This window comes from Helicoverpa zea, chromosome 31 (assembly GCF_022581195.2).
Source record: "Helicoverpa zea isolate HzStark_Cry1AcR chromosome 31, ilHelZeax1.1, whole genome shotgun sequence".
Lineage (NCBI taxonomy): Eukaryota > Metazoa > Arthropoda > Insecta > Lepidoptera > Noctuidae > Helicoverpa > Helicoverpa zea.
In genome coordinates, this window is record NC_061482.1 from 8,418,971 (window position 1) to 8,438,529 (window position 19,559).

General features: G+C 36.2%; 2 protein-coding genes across 2 annotated transcripts; both read left to right on the top strand.

Moving 5' to 3' along the window:
* The first annotated feature begins 394 nt into the window (after positions 1-394).
* On the top strand, positions 395-19,272 carry LOC124645413 (staphylococcal nuclease domain-containing protein 1). The gene is made up of 10 exons (XM_047185218.1): positions 395-580; positions 901-1,022; positions 3,873-4,173; positions 4,266-4,436; positions 4,562-4,787; positions 5,168-5,384; positions 5,459-5,662; positions 5,749-6,727; positions 6,817-7,056; positions 18,090-19,272. Exons 1-10 carry the CDS (start codon positions 530-532, stop codon positions 18,261-18,263), a joined length of 2,685 nt encoding a protein of 894 aa, XP_047041174.1. The 5' UTR covers positions 395-529; the 3' UTR covers positions 18,264-19,272.
* On the top strand, positions 11,550-15,281 carry LOC124645414. The gene is made up of 3 exons (XM_047185219.1): positions 11,550-12,466; positions 12,665-12,883; positions 13,294-15,281. Exons 1-3 carry the CDS (start codon positions 12,311-12,313, stop codon positions 15,262-15,264), a joined length of 2,346 nt encoding a protein of 781 aa, XP_047041175.1. The 5' UTR covers positions 11,550-12,310; the 3' UTR covers positions 15,265-15,281.
* Positions 19,273-19,559: the final 287 nt, after the last annotated feature.

The window sequence follows — 19,559 nt, forward strand, 5'->3', positions numbered from 1 at the left end:
ATCTTATCAAAACCTTAATATTTGGGTAAAAGATATAGATTGGTTATCGTATACAAATTAGAAAATGCCAAGAGGACAGATTACTTTTGTTATTATAGTCACTGTAAAATGGCATCTATGAAAGATTATATTCAGGACTATCCAACAGATAATCATGGTGAAAACTTGTAAAAATACATGCCATTAGAAAATTTGATTTTTCTTTATTATTTTTGTCATTATTTGCTTAGTTTTTTTTTTATTTATTCTTGTTATTTGCTTAGTCGACATTTGGTGTTGCCATTCTCATACTATTTTTATTCACATGTTAGTCGATACACCTTTGTAAAATCGATACTTTGTTGACGAGAATATCAGTCACACGTATTGTGGAGAAAGTATCACCGATAACATCACTTTATTTTAAACTTTGAATAGTGGAAACACTAGCTGCGGCCACGTTTCGCCAATCTTGTTAGTTCTTCGCTCATCAGTCATTTTATAACATTATAATTCTTTTGCCGGATTTCACAAAAGAAATACATTAAAAATGAGTGCTCCAGCACCGACGCCTGCTTACAAAATTGGAATCGTGAAGCAGGTAATACAACAATTTCGGGTTTTCTGTATTTCTTATAAACAGTAGATAGGCCAAGATGCCTCGTGCCGATCTCGTTTAATTTGCCCCGTTGGCATCCCGTCGTGCACATGCTAAAGAGAGAATCCTGTTCAAAAAATACCTGTATGCTCCAACTGTTCACGATAATAATTCAATGGCTTGCTTTTACTGCTACCTATATGTTCATTTTGTGCCAGCTGGAAAGTCGAATCTAAAGGGTCCTATGTAGTTAAAGTGTATATCATGTATATATTTGTGTGTAATCATGCGAAATACAATTAGCAACTATCTTTACCACACAGGTACTATCGGGAGATACGATAGTAATAAGGCGACAGCCTCAAGGCGGGCCGCCTCCAGAGAAAGTGATCGCGCTCTCCGGCATCACGGCACCCAAGCTTGCGCGCCAGAGAACCGCCAACAAGTGAGTCTCATTTATCGGATTCTTGTACTTCACCTTCATTGTACTATGTTTTATGTCATGAAATTGATTTTACATTGTTAAGAAAATCATTTTTCCTTATACTAGTACTGCATACTTTTAGTTGACCAGGAGTTTGCTTGGGCTCATAGCTCAATATGGAGATGGAGATTAGAAAGCAATTACAACGAGCAGATGTTTAGTTGGCTTCAGATAAACTGATAAGTTGATTGGTTTCAAGATATATATTTTTTTTAAAGTTGGTAACCATCAGGTTGACTGTGCGGTTACCCATAGTATATACTGCTTAAAAGTACCTTAGTAAATTAGCTATACATAATATACCAGAGTATTTTGTGACTGTCTATGATATCTTATGATGACAATCTTAATATTTATGTTTTTAACTCCCCATATGTGTTCAGTTTCTTACTCCATAATACCTATCAATCCAAGGTAGACACACATTCTCCTCTTCTAGCAGTAGTAGCTATGCGTGGCAGATCTGATTAACTAGATTGCTAAGAAACACTTTTTTGAGGGGAATAGCTTGCCTTCATATTTACTTACAAATTTTAAACTGTTGTAGTTCTTAGTTTCTAAGTTACAGTTTCCTACACCATTTTATTTGTGCCTTGCTTGCGTTTAACTTGCGAATACTTTGTACATTATACTTGTGACCTACCAATTTATTAGGTTTGAGTTTATTTTTATGTTAGGCTTCCACAGAACTAACCAAAGCTGAAATATAGAAGATATACTCAATAACATATAGTCGACTGTTCTGTTCCATTTGTACCATATGGCAAGGATTGTAACATATGGTAATCTATTATTGTGGTGGGACTATTCAAATAGCTGTAGCTGCATTATTAAAATTGTTTACCCTTTCCGGTGCCACTTGCATAGGGAAATTATACAAAGAGTAATATATTCACAACTTAACAAACTCATATTTGAAAATCGACAACATTTTAAGTTGTGGTTGACCCACTGCTGATTTCACCGAGCATTAGTTGTTGTTGATAATATCAGCAAAATAATCACTTTAACAGTGATCTTATTACTCTTTGTGAAGTGTGTACTTCATCATCTGCCTAGCCTTTTCCTTTTGGCAGCATCATTACATATACTTCTATTATTTCTATGGCAAAAGTGTTGGTTATGTACTGAAGGTTAGTGAGGAAATTGCTTGGCTATTGATTTTCTTAACATAAGAAAACTACCAATTGACTTGATATGAGGCAATTTCAGCAAATAAAGGTCTTATTGATTTCTCATGATTGACCTTCAATAGCATTCATTTGTACGAGCTTTTCTGAAAAATATTTGCAACACAGTATCTTTAAGTTGTAGTCAATGCATTTGTATCATGCATAATTAAAATGTAGCTCCAAGATATCTAATGAACAAAGTTACGAAATTATGTTGAACAGCTTCAAATAACACCACTCAACAAAAAAGATGTAATTATAACAAGAAAGATGCTTGTTAATTTTAATTCAATCAGGTCTAGTTTTCGTGTTTCAGCTAATACCAACAAAATTAAAAATGAACCGTTTTGGTTTCACTTTCGCATTTGATTAGAGTTTAGTGATTCTTAGAGAATGACAAGAAATTGTACTTTCAAAAGACAGAAAATTAATTTGACACCATTAGTGAATATGGACTGCTTTTTCAATCATCAGTCACATCCTATCTGAAGAATAAACATAGCGCTTTGAAATTTTTTCTATACAAAAGCTGCCAAAACTTCGAACATATTTTTCTCATAAAAGTTATCTGGTAATTGAAAAATCACCTCTAAGTCATTGCCTTTGCCTTTGGACAACAAGACAGCGTTCCACACATCTGTTGTGTTACATTGTGGTTCTTCTCACTGGATGGGCTTAAAGATTTCGATCTCTACTACTTTTGCAATCCCTATGTTTTGGACATGGAAAAAATATTTGTTGGTCCTCAAATCTGGTAGTTATTGAAAAATGTTCTATTTTTAAGCAACTTCCCATAAAAAGAGAAGGTTCTCAATTCATATTTTTATATCATCTACTTATAAGGCTTTGAGCTGTAATGTGTCGTTGAAAATACATTTCCTTTATTCAAACGTAGACTCCTTTCCGGAAAATTTCGGCGCCGTCAACGTACCTAATTACCTACACAAAACTTTCAATTCTTCCAAAACTTCTGTGTAATAAGTATGTGTGTGTCACACTAATTGTCCTACATATAATATCTGTCTAAAGCTCTAACAGACATGTTTCACTACACTTTATATTTTCTTGTGTTGCACAATTTAGGTTTTACTTTTATTAACACAGTACAGTCTCATGTCCAAAAGAAGTATGCAAATTATTCCAATATCATTACCTCTTTCACTCTTCTCATAGCAATTTCGTCACACATTAAAATAGAAATTTTAATACATGTTGTTTTATGGTTCCACCTACTGTAAAGGTATTCAGTTTATAGTAGGTACATAAACAATATTATGCAAAAAACTTTTTTTTTTCGTAATAATAGTTTGAAAGAGTTTGTATTTCTTTTAGAATAGTTTAATTAACAAAATATTTTTTTTAATGATGATCCATTAAAAAAAAACTTACAATTATTTTGTATTTGCATTGGCTATTGTTCATAAATGTGCTTATTTATAATTTTATACATAACCTGTGCATTGCGAAACATAAGAATGGAGTTTTGACTCATCAAACTGTTAGTAAACCTACATCACTGCTAACCATGCCTTCAAAATAAGAATTTCTTTTTATTTAACTACAAAGCTTGCTGAGCTATTTAATCTACCCTCTGAAGTTACTTTTGAAAACAAAATTAATATGAATTCCTTGTTAACAGTGATACGGAGTCAAAGGACGAGCCCTACGCGTGGGAAGCTCGTGAGTTCCTCAGGAAACTAGTGGGTCGGGAAGTCATCTTCACCGCCGAGAAACCACCAAATTCGGCGACCAGAGAGTACGGAAGCGTGTGGGCTGGCAAGGACCCCACTAAAGATGAAAATCTGACTGAAGCCCTTCTTGCTGAAGGCTTGGCAAAGGTTAGAGATGGTGGCAGAAACATACCCCAACTGAAAAGACTGGTTGAGATCGAGGATATTGCCAAGTCGCAAAACAAGGGCATTTGGGGAACTGATCTACAGGTAAGTTACATGTGTTAATATGACATTTCTAGCACAGAAGATTTGTATTACGTTGTCAATTGTTTGACTTTTTTTATTATTATTTTAAACAGGATCATGTGAGAGACATCAAAGTTTGGACTGACAGCCCAAAGAGCTTTGTCAACAAATTCAATAATCAGCCAACCAAGGCGATTATCGAGTATGTACGCGATGGATCAACTGTCCGACTTTGCTTGCTTCCGGACTACTACCAGATCACCCTTATGCTGTCGGGAATTAGAGTAAGTAAATGGATAAAAAGTTTAAAATCTATGTTTATTCTATTGACTGACTTATACCCTTACGCATTGAGGATAATCAATGTTCTACTATTTACTAATAACAATTACGTTGGATTAATTTTTAGTGCCCTCCCGTGAGACAAGATGGAGAATCAGAGCCATATGCTGAAGAGGCTCGTTTCTTCCTGGAGTCCAAACTGCTGCAAAGAGACGTGGAAGTAATTCTTGAGTCTGTCAATAACAACAACTATGTGGGAACTATCTTGCACCCTCAGGGCAACATTGCTGAGGCTCTCCTGAGACAGGGCTTTGCCCGATGCGTAGACTGGTCTCTGGCTGTCATGAAATCTGGTAATTAAAATCACTATGTATGCGTATTTGCAGTTAATTTAGGAAAACCTTTTAGCATTGTTAAAAAATATATATTTGGCACTTGCTTTGAATGTTTAGTGCCAAGTATGTACTAAGTTTCATTGCTATACTAAACAAAAACAACAAGTACATATTACATAAATAAATAAAAAAAAATACATTTAAGTGGAAGAATTTTTTAATCATTTTTTATTTAATCTACTGAATAAAGCACACACTAATATTGATTTCTTTTTGCACACGCTTTCAAAAGCCGTAAACGGAGTTGGAGGTAATCAAATTGCTAAAGGATTAAGATAAATACCTGATTGGTTAATTATGATTGTTTTTGGAAGACTTATGTATGTGATCATTTATAGGTGCCGCTGCATTGAGGAATGCTGAAAAAGCCGCCAAAGATGCTAAGCTTCGTATTTGGACGAACTACGTAAGCAATGCTCCCATCATTGCTGCCAAGGACAAAGAATTTACTGCCCATGTCTTGGAAGTTGTCAACGGTGATGCACTTGTAGTCAAGATGCCCAACAACACTCAGAAGAAAATATTCTTAGCCAGCATAAGACCGCCACGTGAAAAGTAGGTTCCCTCATACATGCTGCAAATATGTACATAATTACATTGCGCTTTTCTAAAACAATTTAAATTTACAGGAACAGTCCAGATGAGGAAGGCAAGAACTCTCCGAGGCCAAAGGGTTTCAAGCCCCTCTATGATATCCCGTGGATGTACGAAGCCCGCGAATTCTTGAGAAAAAAAGTCATTGGAAAGAAGGTTAACGTGACTGTCGATTACATTCAGCCTGCTAAAGACAACTTCCCTGAAAAGAGCTGCTGCACTGTTATCTCAGGAGGAGTGTAAGTATCTATTACGTGTTTGTGTACAGCTTTCAAATGATTTCACTTTTTGAAGATGCCTTAATATGCTTTTGTTTGTCATGCAGTAATCTGGCGGAAGCATTAGTGTCAAAGGGCTATGCCACCGTGGTCCGGTACAGAAACGACAATGATCAAAGAAGTTCTCACTATGACAAGCTTCTGGAAGCAGAACTTAAGGCGCAGAAAGCTGGCATTGGTGTTCACGCTAAAAAGGACATACCCACTCACCGCATCCAGGACACCAGTGGGGACTCTGCCAAAGCCAAGAAATTCTTCCCATTCCTAAAGAGAGCTCAAAAGACTGAAGCCACAGTTGAATTTGTTGCCAGTGGATCTCGTATGAGGATATATATTCCGAAAGAATCTGTGTTGGTGACCTTCCTCCTGGCTGGCATCAACTGTCCGAGAGCATCGCGGCCAGCTATCGGGGGCGGTGGCATGCAGAATGCCGAGCCATTTGGCGAAGAAGCCTTGCAGTTCACCAAGGAAAGATGCCTTCAGCGTGACGTAGTAGTGAGTATTGAAGAGATGGACAAAGCTGGCAACTTCATTGGTTGGTTGTGGAACGAAAACGAGAACTTATCGGTCGCCTTGGTCGAAAATGGACTCGCCTCAATGCACCACACGGCTGAAACGTCGGAATTCGCGCGTCAAATCAAAACCGCTGAAGAAAACGCTATTAAGAAACGCCTGGGCGTATGGAAGGATTATGTAGAAGTTGAAAAAGAAACTGAGGAAAAAAGAAATGCTCCTATTCAAGATCGTACCGTAAAATACGAGAAAGTTGTGATTACCGAAATAACACCTGAAGGCAACTTTTATGCTCAGAACGTTGATTTGGGCACTAAGCTTGAGAATCTTATGGAGAAAATTCATCAAGAATTCAAGAACAATGCTCCCTTGCCTGGATCTTACGTCCCTAGACGGGGCGCCATCTGTGCAGCTCGTTTCACATTAGACGATCAATGGTACAGAGCTAAAGTTGAGAAAATTACTGAAGATAAAATGGCCCACATTTTCTACATTGACTATGGAAACCGTGAGGTAAGTAAACGTCGTGTTTAGTTTGGTACATTCTGTTTCATGTGAAATGGTATATTAAGTGTACAATAATACAAATAACCCTTTCATAGGTCGTGAGCATCACGCGACTGTCTACGCTGCCCGCCGGCACGGAGACTGAGCCAGCATACGCTAGCGAGTTCTCGCTGTGCTGTGTGAAGTTCCCCTCGGACCCTGACGACCGGTCGGAGGCCGTGGCCGCCTTCTCTGCCGATACCCTCAACAGGAAGCTGCTGCTCAACGTGGAGACCCGAGGCCCACCCCCCTGCGTAACCCTCGTTGATCCCAACACTAACGTTGATGTCGGCAAGGTAATCAACAAAACACTTATTTTTCATTGTATATTCACTTTTATGAGCTTTTTTTTCACATTCTGAGGACAATGACATGCACCTTCTTGCAATGGGAAAGAATGAGTTTTTATTACCACACATGCTTTTTTATTAGCTTTTAAGTCTAGGGTTCCTCATTATGTAGTGATTTCTGGAATTTGGCGATTGATACGCCCGTGCATCGGAGAGTACGTTAATGTCGGTCCTGCTGCTGATTTCTTTCCGGTCGTGTCGGATTACCGTCCCATCGGGCTATCAGAGTGAAGGCATAGTGAGTGCCTGCGCAAATGCTTGTGTACTATAATATGTCCTGCGCAGTTGGCTAATCTCCCTATATGAGAAAAGTCGTAGCCGGTAATCGGCTAGGAGGATATCATCAGTTAGGAAAAGGCTAGCAGATAATCTAATTGGTTACTTTCATTTTGTGCTGTAACCTGTAAGAAAACTCACTAACAGTAATGTTCAATCTGTTGATTTCCTTACTAGAGATAGGAAAAAACAAAAAATACAAGTACATACAAAGAAGACGGATCACAATCCATACAAAATTGCCCCACGTCCTATAACAATGTGACGTATCTCAAAAAAAAGATAAAAATGTTAAAAAAAATATGGCATACTCTCTAATTCTTTTTTTTTACACCTTTATACGAAAAAAATGCTTTAAAAATTGTTCAGGCCCTGTTATGAAAACATCGTTCATAGGACTATTTATGGACTATTTTATTAAATTGTTTTTTTATTTGATAGGGTATACCTCACAGGTGGTCCCATAATCATCAGGTCAGGATCTGATGATGGAAACCCTGAGAAATTCAGGGCAACTTTTGAAAGTTGTAGCCATGCGCAGGATAAAAACTTGACTATAAGGTGTATGTCTTATAACACTATGCAACAGTGAAGATTTGGAGCTGACCTGATGATGGAGACGAAAGAAGGTCGACGGAACTCGACAACTGAATATGTAAACTACCTCAAGTTAATTTCCCCACCGACTTCTAGGCCGATGCTCCTAAGAATAGTTTTTTTTTTGCCTTTCAGTATTTTTGGGAGTCGGTTTTATTGTATTGTAAAAAGTTTTTTTTTTATTTTTGGCTTTTCAGTGACAAGCACAGTTGTCACTATCCGCATAAGTGGAAAGTTCTCATCAATACAAATAATATAAGCCCAAACACGAGATAGTTTACATATTCAGTTATCGAGTTCCCTCGCCCTTCTCTGGTCTCCATCATCAAGTCAGCTGTAAACCTTCACTGTTGCAAAGGTCTATTCAATACAAATAATATAAGCCCAAACACGAGGTAGTTTACTTATTCAGTTGTCGAGTTCCCTCGACCTTCTTTCGTCTCCATCATCAGGTCAGCTCCAAATCTTCACTGTTGCATAGTGTTATAAGACATACACCTTATAGTCAAGTTTTTATCCTGCGCATGGCTACAACTTTCAAAAGTTGCCCTGAATTTCTCAGGGTTTCCATCATCAGATCCTGACCTGATGATTATGGGACCACCTGTGAGGTATACCCTATCAAACAAAAAAACAATTTATAGCCCGGTCAAAATAGACATTTGAAATAACAAAAATTCCCACAGAGCTGATTTTTGGTGGAGAGCTAGATTTGATCATTATAAATAAAATACTAAAAGTCCCCATCGATCCCATGTGTGCGTCAAAAGTTATTCGAGGTCAAATGTCAAAATTTTAGGTTTTTTTTATTTTTTTTCGAAAACGGTAAGTTTTATCAAAAAAAGACATCAGACCAAAATTGTAGATCTTTAAATTTTCTACAAAAATTACATCAACAGTTTTCTCCTAAATCTTACCATTCCTGAGATATCGCGCTTCAAAGTATATTCCATACATGACATGCACACATTTCCACGCCACCTGTGAGGTAGTGTACTCGGCGCGTTTTTTTTACCGTAGTTTCTCTTGTAGGCCTACTCCACTAACTGTCATGACAATTTTAGGATAGTTTAAGGGAATAATTGCCGTCATGTTCTAATATGATGTCATTATTGATATTAACTATTGGGTTAACTATTATTGTGATTGTTTTAGATTTATCAGATTCATACAAAAACTCGTGGTGGCCTAGTGGGTAAAGAACCAACCTCTCGAGTATGAGTGGGTTCGATTCCATGTCAGACAAGTACCAATGCAACTTTTCTAAGTTTGTATGTACTTTCTAAGCATATTTTGGACACCAACGACTGTTTCTGATGGCACGTTAAACTGTAGGTTCTGGATGTCATTGAACATCCTTGGCAGTCGTAATGGGTAGTTAGAAGCCAGTAGGTCTGACAGCAGTCTAACCAAGCGGTATTGGGTTGCCCAGGTAACTGGGTTGAGGGGGTCAGATAGGGCAGTCGCTCCTTGTAAAGGACTGGTACTTAGCTACATCCGGTTAAACTAGAAGCCGACTCCAACATAGTTGGGAAAAGGGCTCGGAGGATGATTTGATACTACAATCTTTTTTGCAATTGCAAAAAATTATGTCAGGAGTATTCCTGGACCAGGTGGGAGTAAAGTTTTAATAGGTTCCAGATATTATGTATCAATTTCCAACCCCAGTCTTCTGGATAAAAATGGAAATGTCGAAGGAAAATAAGCGTGCGATAATTTTCTACAACTTTAAAAGAGGATTGTCGCGACTTCAGCGCTTTAAAAAAATTGTTCTGTGTTTAGTGATGCAGAACCATGCCTTAGGACTGCAGTACGCTGATATTTAGGATTTAAAAGTGGGCAATCTAGCCTTAGAGACAAGCCACGTGAAGGTAGTTCAAAACCCGATATGACCCAAGATAATAAATTGTCGCAGACCAACATGTAACATACCGTGACAAAGATCCGTGGGCATAACGATTGTTTTACATTCCACAAAATTAAGTAAAGTCTTCATGGTAAACGTTTCAGCACACCTGAAAAAGCTGTTGACTCATAGAAATCGGCCAATTTGACTACCCCCACTTTAGAATGGAATAAATGTTTCTAGCACTGGGTTTAATGCGTGCAAAAGTGCATTAAATATTGCAGAGAATTCTTTGAAAAACAATAAATGGTATTAACCTATTAGATTGTCTGTACTTATTTCAAACGATACAACTTAAAGGCAGCCCTCGTATGTACATGGCTTATATGTGCATATCATGTACAGTGTGACTCTTTGAATCGCGATATCTCAGGAATGGTAAGATTTAGGAGAAAACTGTTAATGCCATTTTTGTAGAAAATTGAAAGATCTACAATTTTGGTCTGATGTATTTTTTTGATAAAACTTACCGTTTTCGAAAAAAAAACAAAAAACCTAAAATTTTGACATTTGACCTCGAATAACTTTTGACGCACACATGGGATCGATGGGGACTTTTAGTATTTTATTTATAATGATCAAATCTAGCTCTCCACCAAAAATCAGCTCTGTGGGAATTTTTGTTATTTGACCACTTCTTTTATGTCTATTTTGACCGGGCTATTAATAAAATAGTCCATAAATAGTCCTATGAACGATGTTTTCATAACAGGGCCTGAACAATTTTTAAAGCATTTTTTTCGTATGAAGGTGTAAAAAAAAAGAATTAGAGAGTATGCCATTTTTTTTTAAACATTTTTATCTTTTTTTTGAGATACGTCACATTGTTATAGGACGTGGGGCAATTTTGATCCATCTTCTTTATATCTCTGGTAAGCAAAACAACAGGAAGATAGAATATTGGGAACGGTCGGAGGAGAAAGTGTTTCGATCTCATTACGACACGGTCTTAATGTCGGTATCAAGGTCTTCCATGGTTACGTTGTTCTATAAGTAATCGTTCGATGTATAAAGTGATTGCATATTGAATTATGCAACCACTTGAGTGGTTCCATTTAATTCAATTTTATTGAGACTGTATCATGTACAGTCAGCACCAAAAGTCGATGAACAGAATCAACATGACAAAACACCTGTTCACAATAAAATGCCATAAGTTATAGTCGCAACTAGGAAACAAAATAGACTGTACACCAGAAACTTACAAAAGTCGTTAAACACGAGTATTTCAAAAGTATCTGTGCACCAGTATTCCTAAAGTCGCTGTACACCATCAATCCAAATGTCGCTGAACATCATTGTATCAAAAGTCACTAAACAGCAGTAAATACAAAATTAGGTTAACAAAGTATATTTTTAATGTTGCCGTGTGTTAATGTACTTTTGACGCTTATGTTGTTCAGCTACTTTTGGGACAGTACTTGCTTGACCTTAATAATGTATGTTAACACGTTAGTATCTATTTCAATAATTTTAATAATTATTTTGGAAATACACTCTTTTGCAAAAAAAGCGGGCACCTATGCGAAATCTTAGTTTTAAGGACTTTACGTGTATTTCAAAGGGTTTTAATGATTGTAGTATGTTTCTAGCATCAAAAGGGTTAGCCAAGCATGCGTGAGAGTGTATTCTAAAGGAGATTGCCACGGGGCAGGTCCCTTTTGTGGTATCGTGTGCCTGAATGGAATAATAACCTAAAAATATTGTTTATTTTTTTGTTTCCAAATTATTTTTTATACAATTTCTTTCACCCTGGGAATAAAGTTAAAATTAATTAATAGTTAAACATTACGTCGACATCCGTTTGATTGGTAAACAAAAAAAAGTTGCCAGATATCAAATAACTATTGAAAATTACGTATTTTAATCAATAGAGTAATCGATATCAAAACAAAACAGTTATTAAAAATAAAAAAATACAATTATTTTTAATTATTATTCTAACTATATTCATGATAAGTCTATATTGTTGAACAGATAAGATAAGATAGATAAGATAAGAGCGATTTTAAATTAAAATAAAAGCCTTACGTAATTTAAAAACTTAAATCGATTTATTAATGATTAAATATAATTGCTCTGGCAACATTTACTTGCGCATGTCACATCACTTTGACGTTCGTTCGTTGTGTGTTCGTGATTGCTTTGTATAATACGTTGAGTTTTGAATTCCGTATTTACTTAGTTATTATTTACGATACGTGCCTTTCTGCTACCACCGAGTTGAGCTAATAAGTTCCTCGCGTACTTACTTTATGTTTTGTGAGATAATTGACTCCTCTTTGTGAGATATTGACTCTAAGTGCTTGACTCTTGTTTGTGCTGTTCTTTGTGAGATAAAGTGCTATTCTTGGAGAACAATTTGACTCTTAGTGAAATCCTTGTGTGATATTGAACTCCCGAACTGTTTTTGTCAGAACTATGTCTACCCCAGCCAGAAGTCGGGCACACCGCCTGTCTTACCGACGCTGTATTAACTGTTCCCTTTTACTAGCGTCTAATTTACGCCGGTATACAGTTGAGGAGTTGAACGAGCAAATGACAGTTCTTCTACGAACTTGGACAACGCCTACACCTGTAAGTTATCGTGTGCATAAACAATAATAATTATTGTGGACAATATAAATATAGTGGTTAAATGCATTATGCAAACTCAAAATAACATTTGATTAGAGTAAACTTAGCACTGTAAACTTAGTTCTTTATGAGAGTTTATGTATTTACAAGTTTAAGCAGTTATAAATATAGAATAGTATAGAATATAATCTTTTCCAGGTAACGTCAGATGATATCCTATGTATTGAATGTTATTTGCTGTTGCAAGAAAGGATATTGTCAAATATAACTGGATCCCACGAGGATATATCACCTGCATATGGTCACTTAAATGTTTGTTATGGATGTGGTATCTCTGTTGCAAGTCGGAGAACCCACAGAGTTGAGTTAGACTGTCCACAACGTAGCATGATTTTAAGATGGACTTTAGCACATCTGGTGAGTATTATTTAATAACATTCTGTATCATCACGCCTATAATCCCCAATCACAAGCGTGACGACGATTAGGCAGAGGTGTACCTAACAGTACACAATACATTTTGTCAGTTATGTTCTAAGTAATAACGGTGAGACCATGCAATCAACCAGGCACAAACCCAGTATTCCAGGCTCTTCTGGTTACTACTCATGAAATCTTAATGGAAATACCCAGAAACCCAATCCTGGAACTGAACCTGAGATCTCATACCCTGCAATTGTGTTTAACATTTTCTAAATAATGTTTCAGAAAAAATGCTGCATAGTTTATTTCTAATTGATGCTATTTTTATTCATATGCTTGCACAATAACAATATAGGGTTTGGTACCTATTCTGATATTCACTAATACCAACTATTTCATTTTAGGTTCCACATTTACAAAAAGTGTGCATTCCTTGCTGGTTAGCAGCAACTCGGGAGACGAGACGTTTGGAGGTTCAAGATTCAAACAGACCTGCAAGGGTCATGGATGCAGCTCTATCTTCATTAGAAGACCCCGAGATACCTGAACCACCTCCAATGCCAGCTCCAACATCTCAACCACAACAAGCATTACGAGTTCAATCTAAGATTAACTCACAAAAGTATAAACGAGTTGCTGCAGCTTCTCGTCACTGTATGTTTGTAGGCTGTGATAATGATGAACGTCTTTTAGTACCTATGACTATAAAGGAACTGTTGTTATTGCAGTACAATATATATATACCTTTAAATGCTAGAATCTGTCATCACCATTTATATAGCAATCAGTGGGATGAACTGACTACCAACCTAAATGACTTTACTAGCTTTCAAGTTGATGATATATTTTCCATACTGGAAAGAGCTTCTCAAAGAAGTTTAGATTTTAATAATATTGCAGCAATGGATGCACATTTACGCCATTATTGGCTGGGACTTACAGAGATGCAGTTTAATGAAATATTAAATAGCCTTCCTACTTTACATAATAAGGTTAGAAATCCTAGCCTTGCATTAAGCACATTTCTTGTTAAACTTAGGACAGGGGACAGCAACCAAAGACTGGCAACTCTTTTTCAATTGCCACGATCTACATTAGAAAAAAAAATGAACATTGTTAGGGAATGTTTAAAAGAACATTTTGTACCAATGCATTTGGGAGTTAATCACACTAATATACAAAATGTGGCCTCACGTAACAGGACTATTCCTGAAGGTCTATTCGGAGACAGTAGCATGGCTCCAGATTCTAAACCTGCTATTGTCATATGTGATGGTACATATGTTTATGTACAGAGTAGTAGTAACTACAAATATCAGAAACAGACATATAGTCTACACAAATATAATAATTTGGTTAAACCCTTTTTAATCACATGTTGTGATGGATATATTTTAGAGTGCATTGGACCATATGAAGCAACAAAAAATGACTCGACAATCATGAGTGATCTATTTCGTAATGAAAGTGGTCCAATGCGCTCATTTTTTAGACAGGGGGATGTCTTTATATTGGATAGGGGATTTAGAGACGTGATCCCTGAACTCCAAAGCTATAATTATAAAACATACATGCCTGAGTCATTATTGGAAGGTGAATTTCAATTGACCACTGACCAAGCAAACAAGTCTAGGTGTGTGACTATGTGTAGATGGGTAGTTGAAATTGTAAATGGTCGCATCAAAAGAGACTACAAACTGTTTCGACAAGAATATTTTAACAGAGCATCAACACACCTTATGGATGATTTTAAAATTGTTTGTGCCCTTTTGAATAAATTCCACCCAACAATTGAAGATAGACCTGACGCTGCAGAGTATGTGCAAATTGCTCAGGCGAGATTAAACAGTAGTAATTATTTGGGGGAATTTATTCGAAGGGATAACATCAATAGGAGACGTACGGTTTTCCAAAACATAGACAGCAATGCTCCCCATTTAGATCATTTTCCAAGATTAACTTTAGATGATTTAAGAAGATTTGCATTGGGATCTTACCAATTAAAACAGGCTAGATCCTATTATGGGGAGCACATAAGAAGTAATGGTACTTATAATGTTGAAGTAAGCAATGATGTCTTGGAAGAGGATTTGCCCTTAATATTGGGTCAAAATAATTATTTAATTAGGACTAGAATTAAGTCCCGCCATGTGAGCCATAAAACATATTACTCTTATTTGTTGATAAGTAGAGATGAAGATCGGGCAAATTCTTTAGAAAGTATCATTGCTTACTATTGTAACTGTCTAGTGGGTAACCGTACGGTAGGGTGTTGTGCTCATACTATGACAGTATTGTGGTATTTAAGCTGGGGCCGCTTCAACAATGTGAGTGCTCCAGCTCAATCTTTGGACGAAATATTTTATGAAGAATAAATAGTTTATTCATGTTTTGTTTTTTTTTTATTTCCCTTGCTATTACTAAAATAATAATAACTATCAATAACGGTAATTATGAGTCTATACTAATATTATAAAGAGGAAAGATTTGATTAGGTAGGCTATAATTTATCCGGGTATGGAAAGGTGTTCCCGGGGACGCGGGTGTAACCGCGGGAAACACATAATAACAATTCCATTACTTTATGCATAAATAGAGACATAATTCCATGGTACTGCTATTTACAGTACATATTTCTATGCTCATAGTGATCTATAGTCCATGTCAATTTCTAATTATAACCTATATTCTTAAAACAGAAAAATAATGATATCTCTTGAACCAGGGTGAATAAATGAAAAAAGGTTTCTGATTATGAAAATGCAATGTTTTTCCTATTAGTTAAAATAAAAATCTTCAGGGCACAAACATTTTTCACTGGGACCCAACTTCCCTTACAAAACGGGCAATCTCCTTTGAATTTTGTACAATTGCTAAGAAATTGGTTAAACCTTGTTTTGGACTAATTGCTGGCAGAAAGTTCGTCGGTGCTTTGAAAAGTTTTTGAAGTGATTTTCAGAAAACTGGTAATGCAGGCTTAATTAATGTACCTTTTTGTTAGATCAAAACATTTTTGAAAAACTATGCGTATTTGATAAAATTTTCACCTGCTCTAAATGGGCTATACTGATGATTGATGGCAAAGTTAAGAGTTTCGGTATTTTAGTGTAAAGCGTTCTTCTGTTTAGATGTTATACCCACGTGTTTTAAAATATCGCTTTTTCATAATTAAACACTATTTAGAGGAGTATCAGTACATTGGGCTGCGACAAAACCAATTTAAAGTAAGCAGTGCCGATCACAACTCGTCTCCTTTCGGACTTTAACATTTTTAAAAATCTTGAAATTCTACAAAATACAGAAAATAGCGCATAGACTGTGAGCACGAGGTCTTTAGGTCTCGTAATCACTGTTTTTCAAACAACCTCGTCTCTTGGGAAACTCCGTAGACCTCCGAAGATCTATGATTCTGAGCGTTCAAATAGCGTGTTTTCATCCCACTGACATTTTATTAAATAAACTTGCCTGCACCGAGATTTCCTAGCATCTACAGCACTTTCCTGCTTAAATCATAACAATAATTGGCTATCTGCTCATTTCTTGAGAAACATACGTTTGAATTCTTGACTCCCTTTCAGCGAAATCATCGTTTAGTAACCCGATACCTATGGAGATAGAGAGCTTCAACGCGGCAATAATTAGACTTTTTAGATAGCTTAAACCCTCCTCATCATTTTTCATGTGGTTAATTTTAACATTTATCACAAAATTTGGTATTTTTTAATGTCAAAGTACGATAGGAGACGAGTTGCGATCGGCACTGCTTACTTTAAATTGGTTTTGTCGCGGCCCAATGTACTGATACTCCTCTAAATAGTGTTTAATTATGAAAAAGCGATATTTTAAAACACGTGGGTATAATATCTAAACAGAAGAACGCTTTACACTAAAATACCAAAACTCTTAACATTGCCATCAATCATCAGTATAGTCCATTTAGAGCAGGTGAAAATTTTATCAAATACGCATAGTTTTTAAAAAATGTTTTGATCTAACAAAAAGGTACATTAATTAAGCCTGCATTATCAGTTTTCTGAAAATCACTTCAAAAACTTTTCAAAGCACCGACGAACTTTCTGCCAGCAATTAGTCCAAAACAAGGTTTAACCAATTTCTTAGCAATTGTACAAAATTCAAATTTAGAATACACTCTCACGCATGCTTGGCTAACCCTTTTGATGCTAGAAACATACTACAATCATTAAAACCCTTTGAAATACACGTAAAGTCCTTAAAACTAAGATTTCGCATAGGTGCCCGCTTTTTTTGCAAAAGAGTGTATTTCCAAAATAATTATTAAAATTATTGAAATAGATACTAACGTGTTAACATACATTATTAAGGTCAAGCAAGTACTGTCCCAAAAGTAGCTGAACAACATAAGCGTCAAAAGTACATTAACACACGGCAACATTAAAAATATACTTTGTTAACCTAATTTTGTATTTACTGCTGTTTAGTGACTTTTGATACAATGATGTTCAGCGACATTTGGATTGATGGTGTACAGCGACTTTAGGAATACTGGTGCACAGATACTTTTGAAATACTCGTGTTTAACGACTTTTGTAAGTTTCTGGTGTACAGTCTATTTTGTTTCCTAGTTGCGACTATAACTTATGGCATTTTATTGTGAACAGGTGTTTTGTCATGTTGATTCTGTTCATCGACTTTTGGTGCTGACTGTACCTAATGGTCGCAGTACACAAATCATTCTGGATTTATTTACAGTTTTACTGTCCAACTAAATATGCCTTTTTCAATCCACATGCTTACTAGCTTCTCTCTTCTCATATATCCGTCCCATGTCTCCTATCTCTGTCGCATCATTCATCTTAATTAGACCAGCTTTTATAGCGTTAAAGCATCATTGACGGTCAGACAGAAGTATAAAATGTACTTAACAATAATTTATTCTCGATTTGATCCATTGTCACTTAGTTTATTTTTCGACCTACATACTGTACCTGAAATGTTTATGATAAACACAGTAACGGTGTAACAGAGTAGGCACAATGATTTTTATTCATATTTTATTTTTAACTGAATTTTATAAGTAAAAAGTCATATCAAGATTGTTAAACTTTTGGGAACTGCCTCTTATAAATTTTGACAATCAAAAAGTGTTGTTTTTTGGCTGCAAAGTTTGAAGTATGATTTTGAGATTGACTTTAGCCGTGTGTTATGTTATGTTGCACAGAATCTGATCAAGGAGGGTCTGGTGCTGCTGGAGACGGTGCGCGAGCACCGGCTGGCGGCGCTGATGGCGGAGTACCGCGCGGCGCAGGAGCACGCCAAGAGCTCGCGCCTTAACCTGTGGCGCCACGGAGACATCACCGACGACGACGCCGTCGAGTTCGGCGCGCGCCGCTAGCAACACGCCACGGACTCGCCCACGCACACGCTGCACTGCGACACCTGCACTCCGATACACATACAGACCATCGTGTACAGAGTCATACATCCATTCCTCTGAACGATTCTATAATAATCAACCGATTTCTAATACGTAATTCCGACTATCTCATTGTTGTCTTCCTTGGTGTATTTTAACATTATTTCCTTAGGAAATAGTCCTTTAAAACCCACTACTTTTTTAGAAATCGTGAAATATAATATTATGGAGTTTAACACGTAATAATATTGACTTAAATCGTTTAATGTGTAATGCGTTGTCGTGCGGTAGTGTGGGGAGTAGACGTCGAACATTCAAATGAACACTTCACGTAATATGATACTCGTGGCATTATGTGCCTCTAAATTCGTATCTCTGAAAATATTGTAATAGTATCTGGTATTAAGCGACATATAATAACTATACATAATGTAGTATCTTTTATATGTTTATGTTACTACAATAATTTAATATAGTTGATTGAGTACGACAGATACAAATTGTTGATTTATTTACTTTTTTACTTTTTTGTATATCTGAAAACAAAATTAACATTATATTTTGTTGTTAATTTCATTATTTATTATCGATGATTTCATTCAGACCTTTGCTTTATATCGTTGTTATATTCCATTTCCTTTCTTTTACACTTCTATTTACAATTATATACACAACTTATCTTTGGATGTTGATTGATGTTTAATTGATATTCATAAAAGTACTAGTGAGGAGTTTGATTATTCATGATCGAAAATGAGTTGATTCTTTTGTATCTTTATTTAATGGATAATTGTACGAGTGTCTTTCCGATTTCGATAACTTTAGCTTCGTATTTCGTGCTTATAAGAATACATATTGTATGAACCTACCTCTCTCCTGGAGATGTTTATAGAATTTAATTTTACATACATTCATATTCATTAGGGTACCATACGTGGAGGATTGTTAAAGAAACTTCGTATATTAAAATAAATATTTTAGGAATTTACTGCTGTTTGTAATTTGTAACCATTCTCATCCTGGACGAATTTGCACAAAACGAACAACACGCATTTAATGATATTTGCTGCCGAAATCGCAATAGACTCATCATAGTTTAAAGATACTCTTCCTGCAGTCCTGTGTAGATGGATGCCGATAATTTTCGTGTGCTCAAGTTGACGACACTTCCACATAGTCGGTATGTGTAGAGGTGGTCAAGGTCAAGCAGTCCCTCCATGCATGCTGAACATGGTATGTTTCTCCAACAGTGTACACTAGAATTAGAACCCGAGT

Bases quoted from the DNA above. Each gene is read 5' to 3' on its own strand.
- LOC124645414 (XM_047185219.1), top strand. From the start codon at position 12,311: ATGTCTACCCCAGCCAGAAGTCGGGCACACCGCCTGTCTTACCGACGC. The intron at 12,467-12,664 runs GTAAGTTATCGT...AATCTTTTCCAG, and splicing joins CTTGGACAACGCCTACACCT to GTAACGTCAGATGATATCCT. The intron at 12,884-13,293 runs GTGAGTATTATT...ATTTCATTTTAG, and splicing joins GATGGACTTTAGCACATCTG to GTTCCACATTTACAAAAAGT.
- LOC124645413 (XM_047185218.1), top strand. From the start codon at position 530: ATGAGTGCTCCAGCACCGACGCCTGCTTACAAAATTGGAATCGTGAAG. The intron at 4,174-4,265 runs GTAAGTTACATG...TATTTTAAACAG, and splicing joins TTTGGGGAACTGATCTACAG to GATCATGTGAGAGACATCAA. The intron at 4,788-5,167 runs GTAATTAAAATC...GATCATTTATAG, and splicing joins TCTGGCTGTCATGAAATCTG to GTGCCGCTGCATTGAGGAAT.